Source organism: Pelodiscus sinensis, chromosome 25, assembly GCF_049634645.1.
Source record: "Pelodiscus sinensis isolate JC-2024 chromosome 25, ASM4963464v1, whole genome shotgun sequence".
In the NCBI taxonomy this organism is placed as follows: domain Eukaryota; kingdom Metazoa; phylum Chordata; order Testudines; family Trionychidae; genus Pelodiscus; species Pelodiscus sinensis.
In genome coordinates, this window is record NC_134735.1 from 806584 (window position 1) to 821725 (window position 15142).

At 47.4% G+C, this 15142-nt stretch overlaps 1 protein-coding gene across 1 annotated transcript in view; it reads left to right on the forward strand.

Annotated features, from left to right (window-relative positions):
- The first annotated feature begins 272 nt into the window (after window positions 1–272).
- The window catches only part of CLIC4 (chloride intracellular channel 4), a 76690-nt gene continuing 61820 nt past the window's right edge, over window positions 273–15142 (forward strand). Inside the window, exon 1 of the mRNA XM_075908838.1 lies at window positions 273–428. Coding sequence (XP_075764953.1) covers window positions 357–428 — 72 coding nt within the window. The 5' untranslated portion in view covers window positions 273–356. The remainder of the gene's footprint in view (window positions 429–15142) is intronic.

Here is a 15142-nt window from a genome sequence, read left to right on the forward strand (position 1 = left end):
GGGGCCCCCTCACGGCCGGGGGGGGAGGGGGGGCTGCTCCCAGACGTTCGGTCACCGGGCAGCGCCCGCCCAGGAGCCGCCTTCGGGCAAAATAACAGCCCGGAATTAGAACGGGGGGGGGGCTGGGGAGCATCACCCCGGCAACCCCCCCCCCCCGAGACCTCCCTCCTGCCTCCGCCCCCCCAGTCCGGAGGGGCGGGGCGCTCCTGGCGCAGCTGCAGCACAAGCCCCGCCCCTTTGAGCGGCCGCCAGACACCCACCTCGCAGGCCCCGCCCCCAGCCCCCTCGTGGGTCCGGCCCCGCCCCCGAGCCTGGCGGAGCGGGGGGGGCAGTCGCGGGGCGCTGGCGGCGGGAGCATGGCGCTGTCCGTGCCGCTCAACGGGCTGCAGGGCGGGGACAGGGAGCCGCTCATCGAGCTCTTCGTCAAGGTACGGCCGGACCCCCCCGCCTCGGCCCCCCTCCCGGACCCCCCGCCTCGGCCCCCAGCCCGGACCCCCCGCCTCGGCCCCCCTCCCGGACCCCCCCCCGCCTCGGCCCCCCTCCCGGACCCCCCCCGCCTCGGCCCCCAGCCCGGACCCCCCCGCCTCGGCCCCCCTTCCCCCTCCCGGACCCCCCCGCCTCGGCCCCCCTTCCCCCTCCCCCAGCCCGGACCCCCCCGCCTCGGCCCGGGACCCCCCCGCCTCCCCCAGCCCGGACCCCCCCGCCTCGGCCCCCCTTCCCCTTCCCCCAGCCCGGACCCCCCCGCCTCGGCCCGGGACCCCCCCGCCTCCCCCAGCCCGGACCCCCCCGCCTCGGCCCCCCTCCCCCTTCCCGGACCCCCCCGCCTCGGCCCCCCTTCCCCTTCCCCCAGCCCGGACCCCCCCGCCTCGGCCCGGGACCCCCCCGCCTCCCCCTTCCCGGACCCCCCCGCCTCGGCCCCCCTCCCCCTTCCCGGACCCCCCCGCCTCGGCCCCCCTCCCCCCTCCCGGACCCCCCCGCCTCGGCCCCCCTTCCCCCTCCCCCAGCCCGGACCCCCCCGCCTCGGCCCCCCTCCCCCCTCCCTCAGCCCAGACCCCCCCGCCTCGGCCCGGGGCCCCCCTTTCCCCCTTCCCCAGCCCGGGACCTCCCCATTCCCTCGGGACACCCCCCTTTCCCGCCCTCCCCCAGCCAGGGACCCCCTATTCCCCCCATACCGCCCCGCCTCGGCCCGGGGCCCCCCCATTCCGGCCCGGGATCCCCGCATTACCCCCCGGCCTCAGCCCGGCCCCCCCAGCCCTGCTCAGCCTATAGCCGCCCGCCAGACTCGCTTCAGCTCGGGACCCCCCCGAACCTCCATATTCCCCCCCCCCGCCTCAGCGCCCCCCCCCCCCCCCGCGGGACCCGCCTCAGCTCTCGGGACTGTGCCCGGTCTCAGCCTTCTCCGGCCCCGGGGAGATCAGCGCCCCCCCCCCCCCGGGAATCCCTCCAGCCCGGGGCGGTTCCCCTCCCCCGCGGGGCGTCTCCTGGGAGCGGAGCTGGCTCCCTGCGGGCGGGGCTCCCCCACGTCCCCCCCCGCCTGGTTTGCCGCCGCCTGCCCCCCGCCCCCCTGTAACGTGCCAGCCCCCCCCCCCCCCCGGGCAGACTGGGGACCGGTGTTGGGCGGGACTCGGGAGACGATGAGACTCGCTGGGTGTCTGGAGCGAGAGCGGGGGGGGGCGTCGGTCTGTGGAGCCCTTGTTACTGCCGCCCCCTCCCCCTCCCCCTCCCCCTCCCCCGCAAATGCAACTTGAGTTTGTGGGTTTTGCGGAACCTCCCTCTGCCCCGCGCCTTGGCCGAGCGCTGCGGAGAGGAGACGTCTTCAGCTGAGTCGAGATTTGGAAAAGATGGAAAGTCGAGGAGGCAGAAGCGAGGGAGTCTGAAGTGTTGCTCTGCTGAAGTCATTGCTAGGCAGACGGTGAAGAATCTGTTGCTCACCCGTTCTTGGTGTGAGAAGTGGCGAGCGACGTTCTTCTGTTTTTTGGGGTGTTTCTAAAACCTTTTGCAAGATGCTTTTGCCTTCAGTGCTGCGGGTAATGTCGCCGCCTTTCTGCAGTTGAGGCAAATGCATGTAGGGCTGGAGACGGGGAACCCTGTGCAGTCTTCAACTAAAAAAGAGGGTGTGTCCCAGTTGGTGAAATTTTCCTAGGAAGGGGAAGGTTTTGAAGCTGTGACCTACAGTGAATGTGTACAATATTGGAAGATACTAAGAACATGTATTTGCTTTACAGAAAAATTGTCTGACCAACTAGGAAAGAGCAGCTGTTGCTATTATTTGTTCATAGCAGACAATGTGCTCTGTGTTGAAATGGCGAGGAACAGCTTCTATTCTCCATACCTCAGTACATCATAAATGTGCTGCAGTTCACATACTTACAATTTGTCCATCATGGTGTGTGCATGTAGCTGGGGACATCAGAGAACATTAATTACCTTTCTCTGCTCTGCAATAATTTAACTCTTTTGATTGGAGCATATTAGGCCTTTAAATACATAACCAATTTTTCTTCTAGATAGGGAGAGAAGCATATGGTGTACTTTATTTGCATTTAGTATAAAACAATGCAGATGCCATATGATTCCCAAATGTTTTGTATTTGTATGATGTGGTACTTTGGTTCCTCTGGGGCTCTTTGATGATACAGCATCATCCTTTCTGGTTCAAAGTAGGTGGTAGATGAAGATTGTGGGGAGATGGAGAAGAAGCAACATTTTTTTTGTTTACCCATAGGATAAATTCATCAAGGAAACACACTGTGGGGGATCCAATTTTGAAAAAGATTGTTTTGAATCCTTCACATGAGTTTTCTGTCTAATGTCATGAGAGTATAATGCAAGATTCTTAATCTTTTTTGGAATGGCTTATCAGCCAGAGAGGTAGAGTTGAGGAGTTAAAGGTTCCACCAAGACTTTTTTTGAGTGGTATATATGGTTGTGACTATTTTCTTCCACTATTTGATCTGAGGAAGTGGGTCTGGCCCACGAAAGCTCGTCATCTAATAAACCATCTTGTTAGTCTTTAAAGTGCTACATAGTCCTGTACTGAAGTTGAGACACACTTAACTTTTTTTTCTAAAATCTTTCCATTATTTAAAAGTTTGTATCATAGCACAGTAGTGTGTAACAGAGGGTATGTCAGCAATTACCCAGAGAAGACACTGTAGCAGACAATTCCTGTTTTGTTTGCCCTTTGCTTTTATGATTTAACATACTTTGAATATAAAGTACACACAATGACAATAAACAGTAAAATATAGATGATTCCTGCTTGAAATGTTAGACACAATTGTCTGTAATGGTTATTTAATATTATAACAGAACCAATATTGTGCTAGGCCAACATATGAAAGTTTTGACAGTATCACCCTAAGTCACTAAATATGTTAGGCCTTGTCTAAACTAAAAGGAATATTTCTGCTGCAGTGATCGATCTTCCAATGTTTGATTTAGTGAGTGTAGTTAAGATTTGCTAAATCGAACTCAGTGTGTGCCTCAGTGGCAGTCCTGAACTCCTCCTTTTTGCAAGGTATAAGGGAAGCTGGATGTCATAAAACATGGGTCCTTCCCATTATGGGCAGGGAAGCCCATGTTTTATGACATCCAGTTTGGGGATACTATATCTGCCTTCAAAGTAAAGTCCTAAGTCAGACCCTGTGAAGAGCTTTGTGTCACTCCAAATCTTGTTTCTCACCAACAGAAGTTGATCCAATAAAAGATTTTTTTCATCCACTTTATCACTTTAAAGTCATGATCAAGTTTTTTTTAAACAAACACAAATAAATAAAAATGACTGATCCAGGGCATTTCCTGATGCGTAGGTCAGGGAAATCTTAGAGGAAAAGAGTCCACATTTGTAGGAAGAGAAGAAAAAGCTTTTTCTGACAACTTGATTAAAAAGCCATTTCCTCTTCCTATGCTCTGTAGCTTGTCCCACATTGGGCTTAAATCACTCTGGGAACAATACTCTGGCTGGCAGTTATTGTTTAGTGGATAGCCAGCTGGGTAGAAAATAGCAAGACAGTCGAGATGGTTACATCCCGGGTACGTGACACTTCAGGACTGGATGAGGAGATAGTTTCTTGACACCTTAAACGACTACTTCTTGGAGCAGTTGGTTCTGGAACCCACAAGAGGAGAAGCAATTCTTGATTTAATCCTAAATGGAGTGCAGGATCTAGTCCATGGATGTGGTGAATATAGCTTGGCCACATGGAAATAGTGACCATAATATAATTATATTTAACATCCCTGTGGTTGGAAAAAAACACAGCAGCTCAACACTATAGCATTTAATTTAAAAAAGTGGAGCTACACAAAAATGAGGAGGTTAGTTATACAGAAATGGAAAGGTTTAGTACCAAAAGTAAAATCCCTGCAAGCTGCTTGAAAACTTTTAAGCCTCTGTTATGGTTGGTGTCTTTGAACTTAAAAATGTATACCCCAAATTAAAAAACATAGTAAGAGAACCAAAAAAGTACTGCTGTAGCTTAACAACAAGTAAAAGAAGCCGGGAGAGACAAAAAGACAGTTTAAAAAAGTGGAAGTGAAATCTAGCAAGGAAAACAGAAAGGTGTATAAACGCATGCAAATGAAGAGTAACAATGTAATTAGGAAGGCCAAAAAAGAATTTGAAGAACAGCTAGCCAAAAATAGCAAAAAAACTTTAAGTACACCAGAAGCAGGAAGCCTGTTAAAAACTAGTGGGGCCACTGGACGATTAAATTGCTAAAGGAACACTCAAGAAAAAGGTAATTGTGGAGAAACTAATTTAATTCTTTGCATCAGTCTTCACAGCTGAAGACATGGAGATTCTCAAACTGGAGCCATTCTTTTTAGGTGATAAATCTGAGAAATGTCCCAAATTGAGGTGTCATTAGAGAATGTTTTGGAACAAGTAGATAAATTAAGCCGTAGTAAGTCACCAGAAGTAGATGGTATTCTTGCGCAAGAAAAACCCTCATGCGCAATGCCGTTCTTCCTCTCAAGTAATAGGTGTAACGGCATTGCGCAAGAGGGTTTTTCTTGCGCAAGAAGGGGCAGTGTAGACGCTCCTTCTTGCGCAAGAGCCTCTTCTGAAAAAAATGGTGGCTCATTAGGAATTCAAATGAGGCTCAGCGATATTCCACGCTTAGCCCTAAGCCGCGAGTGTAGACATAGCCCCAGTGTATTAGAATTTTTTGAAGGAGTGAACTAGCATATAGAAAAGGGGGATCCAGTGGGCATAGTATATATATTTACAGAAAGCCTTTGGTAAAGTCCCTCAGAAAAGGCTCTTAGGCAAAGTTAGCTGTCATGGGATAAGAGGAAAGGTCCTCTCATGGGTTAGTAACTGGTAAAAAGATAGGAATAAATGGTCAGTTTTCAGAATGGAGAAAGGTAACTAGTGATGTTCCACAGAGGTCTGTACTGGGACCAATCCTATAAATATTTCAGCTTTATACTGCAGAGCCTGCAGCGTGTGTAACCACTGTGATTTTTAGAAGTTACCTGGTTGCATTTCTAAATACACTTTCACATCCCTAATGCACACATGGGTAGTTTTTCACTCATGCAGTCGTACAGAGTTGTTAGAATAATCAAAACAATTTGAGGGTTGTTCCTTTCAAGACAATGTTTACGTTGGGGGGCTGTTGTAATTCATATTTCTTTTCTGTGCTGAGGCATGTTTGCAAAGTAAATACTAGATGTAATGATAGGAAAAAATGCCTGTAGTACAAAGCTATTGATGTGTTGTGTGAAGAATAAAGTATGGTGGGGGCTGTAGAATTTATGTTGGGGCGTCTTTAGTATACTTAGTATTTTGTATAATCTGTCTTTCATTAACCTCTCTGGTGGGCTGCCTGCTGCCCATTTTAGCTTAGGAATGCAAATGTTTTCTGAGTCTTTCCTGAAGAGCTGATTGGAGTGATCTCTCATTCTCCATGTGATTTCAGTGTAGCTTCCTAGCCCGTTCACATGTATTATTTAATGGAAGTCTGCTCCCATTGTCTAACTGGAATGTTTTTAAAAGACCCAAGTGCCATCTTGTAATGAAGACTGAAATGGAATGAGCGTGGGGTATCGTGTTTAGCAGCTTAGGCAGTATGCTTTGATAAGAAGCTACTTTGAGAGATTTCTAGTCTGAATTTTGCTCTTTTTTTTAAAAAACGTGTTGGGTTAATGTTTTAGTCAAACAGAAACTCTCCTCTGTGAAACCTGAGAGTATACACAAATGCTTGTAGAAAGATGGCATGCAAAAGAGCTGTGGATGAAAGATGAACAACAAACCGAGCATTCAGGCTGCCTGCTAGAACAGCAGGATGAAAACAGAGCTGATCAATGACATGTTTAGGGCAACTCAGCAAACAAGTAATTCTAAATCATGTGTATTTTAGCATGACATGCAAGTTAAGGTATCGTAAATATGACCCCATTGTCCAAGGAAGATACGAATGTAACCACTCTTTTTTGTTTTTATACTTTCAAATATTTAATTACTTACAACTGAAGATCCGATCCTTGTTTTCTGGCAGGTTGCCAAATAGACCCTCATGTTACAAAGTAGAGTTTTTCTGTTGGTAATGAGTAGTCATAGGTCTCTCTCAAATATTCACAAAATTAGCTTGTGAATGCTTGTGGTTGTGGGAATTCACGATACTCTAAAATGCTGCCTAATGCTTAAACCTTATATTATGAACTTGTCTTAAACATTTTCTAGACTAGAATTAAATACAACTTGAAGCAGGTAAAGCTGTTCTTGCCTGCCTTCCCCTTGGGTGGTGATCGAGAAGGCACTGTGATCCTGTGATAAGGGCAGTGTAAATACCTAGACATAACTAAATGGAAGAATTGCTTTTTGGTTAAAGCACAAATTGCGATGTAGGTTCTCTTCGCAGCTCTGCTATAGATTTTCTGGGTGACTAAAAGTAGTTTAAAGTAGCCTTGATGGATCTGTAGATACAGACCTTGGATTGAGAGGGCCCACGGGAACATACAGGTTAAAAACTAAGGTCCGTGGGCTTCTTTCCTGCAGTCAGAAAGTACAGATACCAGCCATACGGATGAGGGAGCAAGGAGATTGCATGGCACTCCTCGTCCCCGATCTACGTATTACTACCTTTGTGGAGGGATGTGTGATTGGGAGGGTATCCTTTTGCTTGAATTGAATTCTCATTTATTCTTAATCGACTTCAAGTGTGGCCTTGAGAAAATTGAGGAATATTGGTATAATGACTGGATTTCTGCCTCTGGTAAGTAGGGATAATTACCTCGCAAGAAGGGGATAAAGCTTAATATTTGTAAAACAGATCCTTGTATGGCATGTACATGCTTATAGAGCTATGTGACTTACTGACTTTTTGGTTTGCTGGCCAAACAGAAAAATTAGAACAATTTTTCATTTTGGGTCAGCTGAACCAAATGTTTCCATTTTTTGGCAACTGAAAGCAAATTCATTTTGGGTTCAACAAAACAGTCAGCACAAAGTAAAATTCAGAACCTTTAGACCAGGGTGGGGAACCTTTTTTTTGGGGGGGGGGGGGGGGGGGTCAGTGCCCACTGACTCGCATACAAATCAGTTGGAGGCCAAGCACAACTGAGAAATGAAAAAAGGCACACTCAACTCAGGTTGCTGGGGCTCTGCTCACACTCCAGCTTTTCTGGGGGGTGCAGAGGGTAGAAGCTTCCCCCAGCAGCAAGGCAAGCCAGCATTCGCACTCGAGTGCTCCCCATACGCCATGAGGCTAGGCTTGGAGATTTGCCATGAGGCTGCTGTGGAGGAAGCCTGAAACCATTCCATGGGCAGGATCAAAGTAAGTCTGGGGTCAGCTCTGGCCTGCAGGCCACAGGTTCCTGACCTCTGTTTTGAGCTTCAGGTTTTTTCCCCCAACTGAAACTCTTTGGCAGGTTCACGAACCTAAATATGCATATTTTGTCAGCAAGTTTTACCCACTTGTATGTTCATGTTGTTCGCTTGAACCGACAATCCATAGTGCATACTAATGTTCTGAACAGTTCTGCTTAACTGGGAAACTCCACCATAGCTATTTGAGTATTAGAACAAACATATATAGAGTTGCTAACTCCCAGTTTCCGTATATTCTCATGCGATAATAGGTAATAAACCCTTGAAAGCATTTGTTTGGGGTTTTTTAAAAACAAAAAGCAAAGATTGACATCCTTCAACCTCAGCAGATTTTCACAGTGAAGTTCTCAACCTTGGGAATGCTTGTTGATGCTGTCTTGTATATAGCGGCAGAAACATTTACACTCTAGAATATTAAAAGGCGGGATGTAATTTATTACTAGGATCAGTTGAATGCAATGTGAGGAACAAGTAGCTTGATGGTTATTTTAAACACCTACAGTGGTCAAAACTAGAATATGTTGACTATCTGCACTTAAAAGTAAATCCTTAAATGTTCTTTTCCATTTTTTGTCTAGCTGCCATGCCAAATTTTAATAATGTACTGCGGGGAATGACTTTGGCAACTGTCTATTCATGTTTTATATGCCAAAGATTCTCATACTTTGTGGTTTGTATCTACATTGCTCAGTATGTGATTTAACTTCCAGTTAAGTCTTAAAATATTAAATATACATTTAAACAAAAATATCTTGTTATGCATAAGTCTTCTCCACTAAGACAAATAAGAACATTTTTTAAAACTATATGGTGATCCCAGAACACATCTGTTTTTGTTTCTTGTGTCTCTGGTATGGTATGATTTAGCAGCAGGACAGATCAAGTTTTTCATTCATTGTGTCACTTCAGCTGCTGAAAATATTTATAACTAGAATTAAATTATATTGTGAATCTGAAGTAGGCAAATTTGTGGGAAACTTGGACAATAAAGTTATTAAACTATGGTAGAAATATACAGCAACATTATATCCATTCATAGTATCCTTAAGGTAGCACTAGAATGTTATGATAGGTCTGTCTTCCAAGAAATTAATGCAAGAGTAGTGAAAAGGCAAGGTAAGTGTTGGTAACACGGGTTGGAAGTGGTAATATAAATTGAGTTTTAATTTGCAAACATCTATTCCATTAAATTCAATGTCTGAGATGTCAGTGTTTGAATAAAGTTAGTTTTCTTGAGGAAAAGTCTTAGCTATATAGATATAGCTCCTTTTCATCCTAAAGGGTTCCTTATGCTTTTGCAGACTACAGGCAGTCCCCGGGTTACGTACAAGATAGGGACTGTAGGTTTGTTCTTAAGTTGAATCTGTATGTAAGTCGGAACTGGCGTCCAGATTCAGCCACTGCTGAAACTGACCGCCAGTTCCGACTTACATACAGAATCAACTTAAGACCCCAAGCGTCCCCAAGTCAGCTGCTGCTGAAACTGATCAGCGGCTGATTCCAGGAAGCCCGGGGCAGAGCAACTCTGCCTCTGGCTTCCTGTAGTCAGCCGCTGGTCAGTTTCAGCAGCGGCTGACTTGGGGACGCCTGGGGCAGAGCAGCTGGGGTGCTGCTGGGTTGGTCCAGTAGCGCCGCTCCTTGGCGCTACTGGACCAACCCAGAAGCACCCCAGCTGCTCTGTCCCAGGCGTCCTGATTCAGCCGCTGCTGAAACTGACCAGCAGCGGCTGAATCAGGACGCCTGTGGCAGAGCAGCTGGGGTGCTGCCGGGTTGGTCCAGTAGCGCCCAGAGCGGCGCTGCGGGACCAACCAGCAGCGCCCCAGCTGCTCTGCCACAGGCATCCGGAGAAAAGCCTAGTCTGCTGGGGCGGGGGGGGGGGTGTACTAGCTGCGCCTCCCCCCCTCCCCCCAGCAGACCAGGAAGACGCGGGCGGCGGACCGAGATGCAACGCGGTCCTGCCGCCTGGGTCCTCCACGGCATTGCTCCCAGTCTCCCTGGTCTGCTGGAGACCAGCAGACCAGGGAGACGGAGAGCAAAGCCTCTGAGGACGCCGGCAGAGGGACAGCCGCGGCGCGTCTTTGCAAAGCCACGGGGGAAGCTGGCAGCGGGACAGCCCAGGCGCGCCTGGGCTGCTCTGCTGCCCGAGCCCCTCCGCGGCTTTGCTCCGCGTCTTCCTGGTCTGCAGAGCAGGGAGACGCGGAGCAGCTTTTCTCGCCCCGGAGTACACGGGCGGCGGGACCGCGAGGTCCCACAGTCCATGTCCTCCGGGGCGACAAAAGCCCCGTTCGTAACTGTGGATCCGACGTAAGTCGGGGACTGCCTGTATTCAAATGTAGCCTCCTCTAGGGCAGTGTTTCTTAAACAGACTTCAAAATGGCTGCCCTTAAAGGGGCAGGCAACCTTTTTTGGCTCAATAACTTCCCCCCGACTCTATTTTCTTTAATTTCCCCTTCACAAAAAATCCTTGGTGTTCCTCATAAAAAAAAATTGTTTGGTGTTCCTCCATCTTAAAAAGTTTAAGAAACACAGTTCTAGGTGTAAGACAGCAGCTGATGTGACAGGAGAACAAATGAGTATTTCCAAACAATTTAGGAAAGGAGGGGAATGACGTATTATGCAGAAACTTAAGGGAGTATTTGGGAAGGTAAACTATAGTTATCCTCAACCTGGCTAACATCCTTACTCTGCAAAAAGTGCTACAGGATTAGGGATGTTAAATTATGGTTATCTAATTGTGTAGTTGATACAATTTGTATGGACAACACAATTAGTTGATGAGAACTGCTCTGCAGATCCGCAGAGGGAGTACCTCCAGGAACCGGCTAGAGCTAGGGCTGAGCAGACTTGGCTCCTGCCAGCTCTGGGAGCTATCTGCGCTGCAGCTCTGTATTTCAAATGTAGCAAGAGTCTGGCAGGCTCTTACTACGTTTAAAATGCAGAGGCATAGTGTCCCAGACCAGTGCAAGCCAGGACTGCTTGCTCCCAGCTTGCGCCGAGTCCAGCAGCCCCTGTCCAGCTTTTAAGTTGGCTCCCACCACCACCTGCTCCTGTCTCCCTTATCCCCCTCCCCTCCCCTCCCCGGGGCAGCAAGGGAGGTGGGCAAAGTTAGTAGTAGATACTCCAGTTGACAACTCGCTAACATCCCTATACAAGATCTTTAGTAACTACAAGTGCCAAGGACTTTGGTTTTATGTGCAGGAGTTGCCTCTAGAAGCAAAGTGCTATCTGACCCCAAGTGTTGGTTCAATGCTGAGTGGAATATCACTGTCTGAAATGCCAGTGTTCAATGCTTTCTTTGGTTTTCTAGTCACATTTTGACAAGGCCCATCTGTAGATAGAGATCTTATGTCTCAGCATAAGTGGTATGATAGCTGTATATTGACTGTAACTTGAGATGTGAAAGGTTAACTGATCACCCTAAACAGGTGATTCGTTTTGGGGGGAGGGTGTGGGGGGGCAACTCCCTGCTTGCTGTGGGCAGGGGCCTGCTCCAGTCCTGCAGGGGCCTGCCCCTGTCCATAGGCAGGCCAGGGTGCCTCATAGGCAGGGGCTGTGAGGCAGCAGCCCTAGTGCGGTGCTGGGGTGGAAGCCCCACAGGCTGGTGGCTGCTCTAGCTGGTCTGGAGTGGTCCAGCCTGGATCCCATTTAGGTTAACCTAATGTTTAACCAGTTAATCGACTAACGTTTAACTGGTTAATTAACAGAGCTCTTGCATCCCTGGGTCATTCTTCAACTTGTTGTCATTGCCCTGCTTGTTTGCATTGAAAACAACAGCAAAACTATGCAATCAAAACAAGACCCAGTGAGGAAATAAGCCTTGTTACTTATTTCCAGCATTGTCTTAAGAAGATAATCTTGTCACGGGGTCCCTCGTCACCAGGCAATCTCATTAGACAGTCTTTTCTCTAGGTACAGTATTTTCAGCAATGGATAATCTTGCAATAATCTCAGCACCTGGGAATTTTCTCACCCTACTTTTGAAATACATTTGGTGTAAAGATAAATATTGTTTTATGGGTAACAGATAAGACCTTGATATTCCTCTCCCATAGAGATCGTTTTCTTTATCTTCTTTTATTTGTGGGAGGGGAAAGTGGAAGGGTTTCACGTTATTTGAGTGCACATATTGGACAAGCATAAGTGACTCTCTATATACAGAGCATTAACTATCATGTATCTCCCGAAAGGCTATTGATGATAATGAAACTGGCGTTGGACTTCATCCTCTTCTTTGATCAGGCAAATAATATTTCTTTTAAAAATTGCCATTTTCTTTGGAGGAGGCATTAGTGCCCATAACTATAACCTCTGTTGTTTTCTCATCTGCATCTAGTTGCTAATATCTTTTTTAACAACAAAAAGAAAAGCTATGATATGTGCTTTTTGAAAAAAGTTTCAAGTTTAAACATTAAGTTATGTCTAATGTCCCGTAGAAAACAGGATTTAAAACTTGGAACAATTAACCATTAGTAATGGTTACACATGCGAATTAGCTTCTCTTAGACTCGAGGTCACTTGCAGCATTTTGCTGAATTTCTGTTGTGATGGTTTTAACCAATAATTCTATTTGTCAGGTATTCCCCTGTAATGCTTTGTTTAGGCAGTTCGTTCCATTTGTGAACATCTTAGCTTTAAGTTTACAATCTGCAATTAATTTCTCAAATAAGCCTCTGTTTTACAATGCAGGCTGTCCCTAGTCCTCTCTCACCACAGTAACTAGGGACCATGTAAGAAATGCCTCTCCATGGTTGCTGCAGATCCAGCAGGCACAAACGGGGGAGGCGGGGAGGAGTGCATGTTCCCCAGCTGAGGCAGGTCCAGGTTCATCTGCCCCCCTGTGCTGCCCAGCCAGAATGAGGAATGCAGCAAACTGGGCACTTCCCCTTCCTCCCTAATGAAGGGGAACAGCTGGCAATGTCCCTGTATGAATTGGGGGGAGAGGGGCTGAAGCCCCCCGTTCTAGGAACCTCTGGATTGGAGCAGTCCTAGATGGGGGGGGGGGTCAATCCCTTTTACTTGCCTGGTGATTCTGTGTCTCTTCTGTGTGGCTTTCTGAGAAGCAATCCCATTCTGGGGGCATTCCATTTTCCTGACAAAACCAAACCTGGACTTTGCTTTAAGTTTGTAAGAGGGGAGCTATATACAGAATTTGGTGGTCCTAGCTTTTACTGTTTAGGAGGAGTTCTTGAACAAATGGACAGACAAACTCTCCCCAAATATAATAGATAAGAGGAAAAAATCAAAAGCTTTTGTGTACACAAACGTAACTGTTTTGACACAGTCGAACAAAGAGTTTCAGCACATCAACCTAATAGAGATCAGCAAACAAAGCACTTCAAAGGCTATGGCAGAGTGAATCCTGGCATATGCTCCATTGATGTTTGAGATTGGAAAAACTGTGTCACTGACCCTAGTAGTATGTTTGTTAGGGAATGCACAGAATCATGGGAAGAGAGTTCTTATGAATGTGACCTCAGAGGACACGTGTGTAAGTATCAGAGAAGGCTGAGAAGCTTAACAGTGGCCATCTCACTGTCTATGGGTGGAGCTGACTGGCTCCTTGACAGAAACGTTCCTCTCAAGCATATTAATGTAAACTCACTGCCTACTCGGTGAGTCCAGAGTTGGAGCGGATTTTTCAGTGGCAGCACCATGAAGACAGTATTAGTATCCTAAGCAGTGAGTCTGGGAGGGGAAAGGTTACCCGAAGTGACTCGAGATCCTGGCTGAACACAGCAGGACTTCTCAGCATTGTCTTTGAAATACTGTCCATACTAAACCTACTATAAAACTAATGGCCACCAGTCCCACAACAGCTGTTTTGCGACATTAAAACCAGGACCGGAATTAGGGGATAGTAAGCAAGGCACATTGCTGGGAGTCCCTCCAAGCGAAGTTGCTCAAGCTTTGGCTTCAGCGTTGGTGGTAGAGCTCAGGCACCCCAGGATTCAACCCCATGCAGTGGGGTTTCAGCTTTCTGCCATGTCCCCCCACATACGCATTGCCAGTAGTGCATGGTGGACCCGGTGAAACCCATTTGCAGCTCCTCAGAGACCACTGGTTGAGAGTGACTGCAGTACAGGGTAGTAGGGATTTAAAATCACGATTGGTTGGTTAACTGGTTAATCATTTAAAAAAACAACCAATGGTCTGGTAGCACTTTATAGACCAATGAAACATGTCGATGGGATCACGAGCTTTCGTGGGCACAGCCCGCTTCTTCAGATGACTGGAGCTATGAGTTGGCGATATGAAAACTTAGAATAAATAAGGGGGGGGGAGAGAAGGAATTTCCTTCCTGTTTTAGGAATCTGTCTATTGACTTAGATTTTTATCTGCTTAGGTTTAAGTACTCATTCTCCAGATACTTAATGATGCTCTGTCACCCATCCCTCCTCCCTTTTTTCTGTGTGCTGTCCCACCAAATCTCATGATGCCATCTACATGTTTCGTTAGTCTATAAAGTGTTACAGACATTTGTTGTTTTTTTCTGTAACAGACTAACTCGGCTACCCCCTGAAGCTCCTGGTTAATCATTTGTTTAACCAGTTAACAAATTAATCTGGATTCTGGGTGGGGGACCACTCCAGCCCAGCCACATGGGGGCCTGGCAGGCAGCAGGTGGGGTCCGCCCCGGGGAACCGGTTACCGTTCACATCCCGACAGGATAGTGAAAACAAACAGACTTGTAGGGAGGCAGACTACCTCATGGAAGAAACAGTTTGCCTTACAAGATTAGTTGGAGTGACAGGCTCCCCCCCTTTTGCCCCCCCCCATGCTTATCTGAGAGAGACAGAAGGAACATTATCTACAGCTAGCTTGTCACATCCTCCACGCAGACTTTTCTTGGTGTTTTGTCCAGTGTGTCTCATACCTTAAGTGATTGTGTGAATTGACTATCCTAACCATACATAGACTGAGTTGGTGTGAATAAGCAAAGAGAGTACTGCTGTAACGAAGGGATGATGGAGAGTTTATATTGTGTACCTAGGCCCCTTAGCTGAGTGCTTCTCACTTCCCAGAGAAGGAAAGAGCTCTGAATTGTATCATTAAACATCTCTGTGTAAGTGCAGCTGCCAGTCATAGTGAGTTCCATGTTTGAGACAGAATTGCTTTTGTACTATGAGGTTGGATATGTGTTTAACTCTTTCCAAGGGGATAATGGGGAAATTGAATTTGTGTTAATGTTTCTTGTATGGTTGACTTGTGAGAATTTATTCAAGGATTTATAGACGCATTTTTACAACCAGCGCAATCATCTGCATCACACAAACCATAGAATTTACCAAATGACCCCTGCATCAA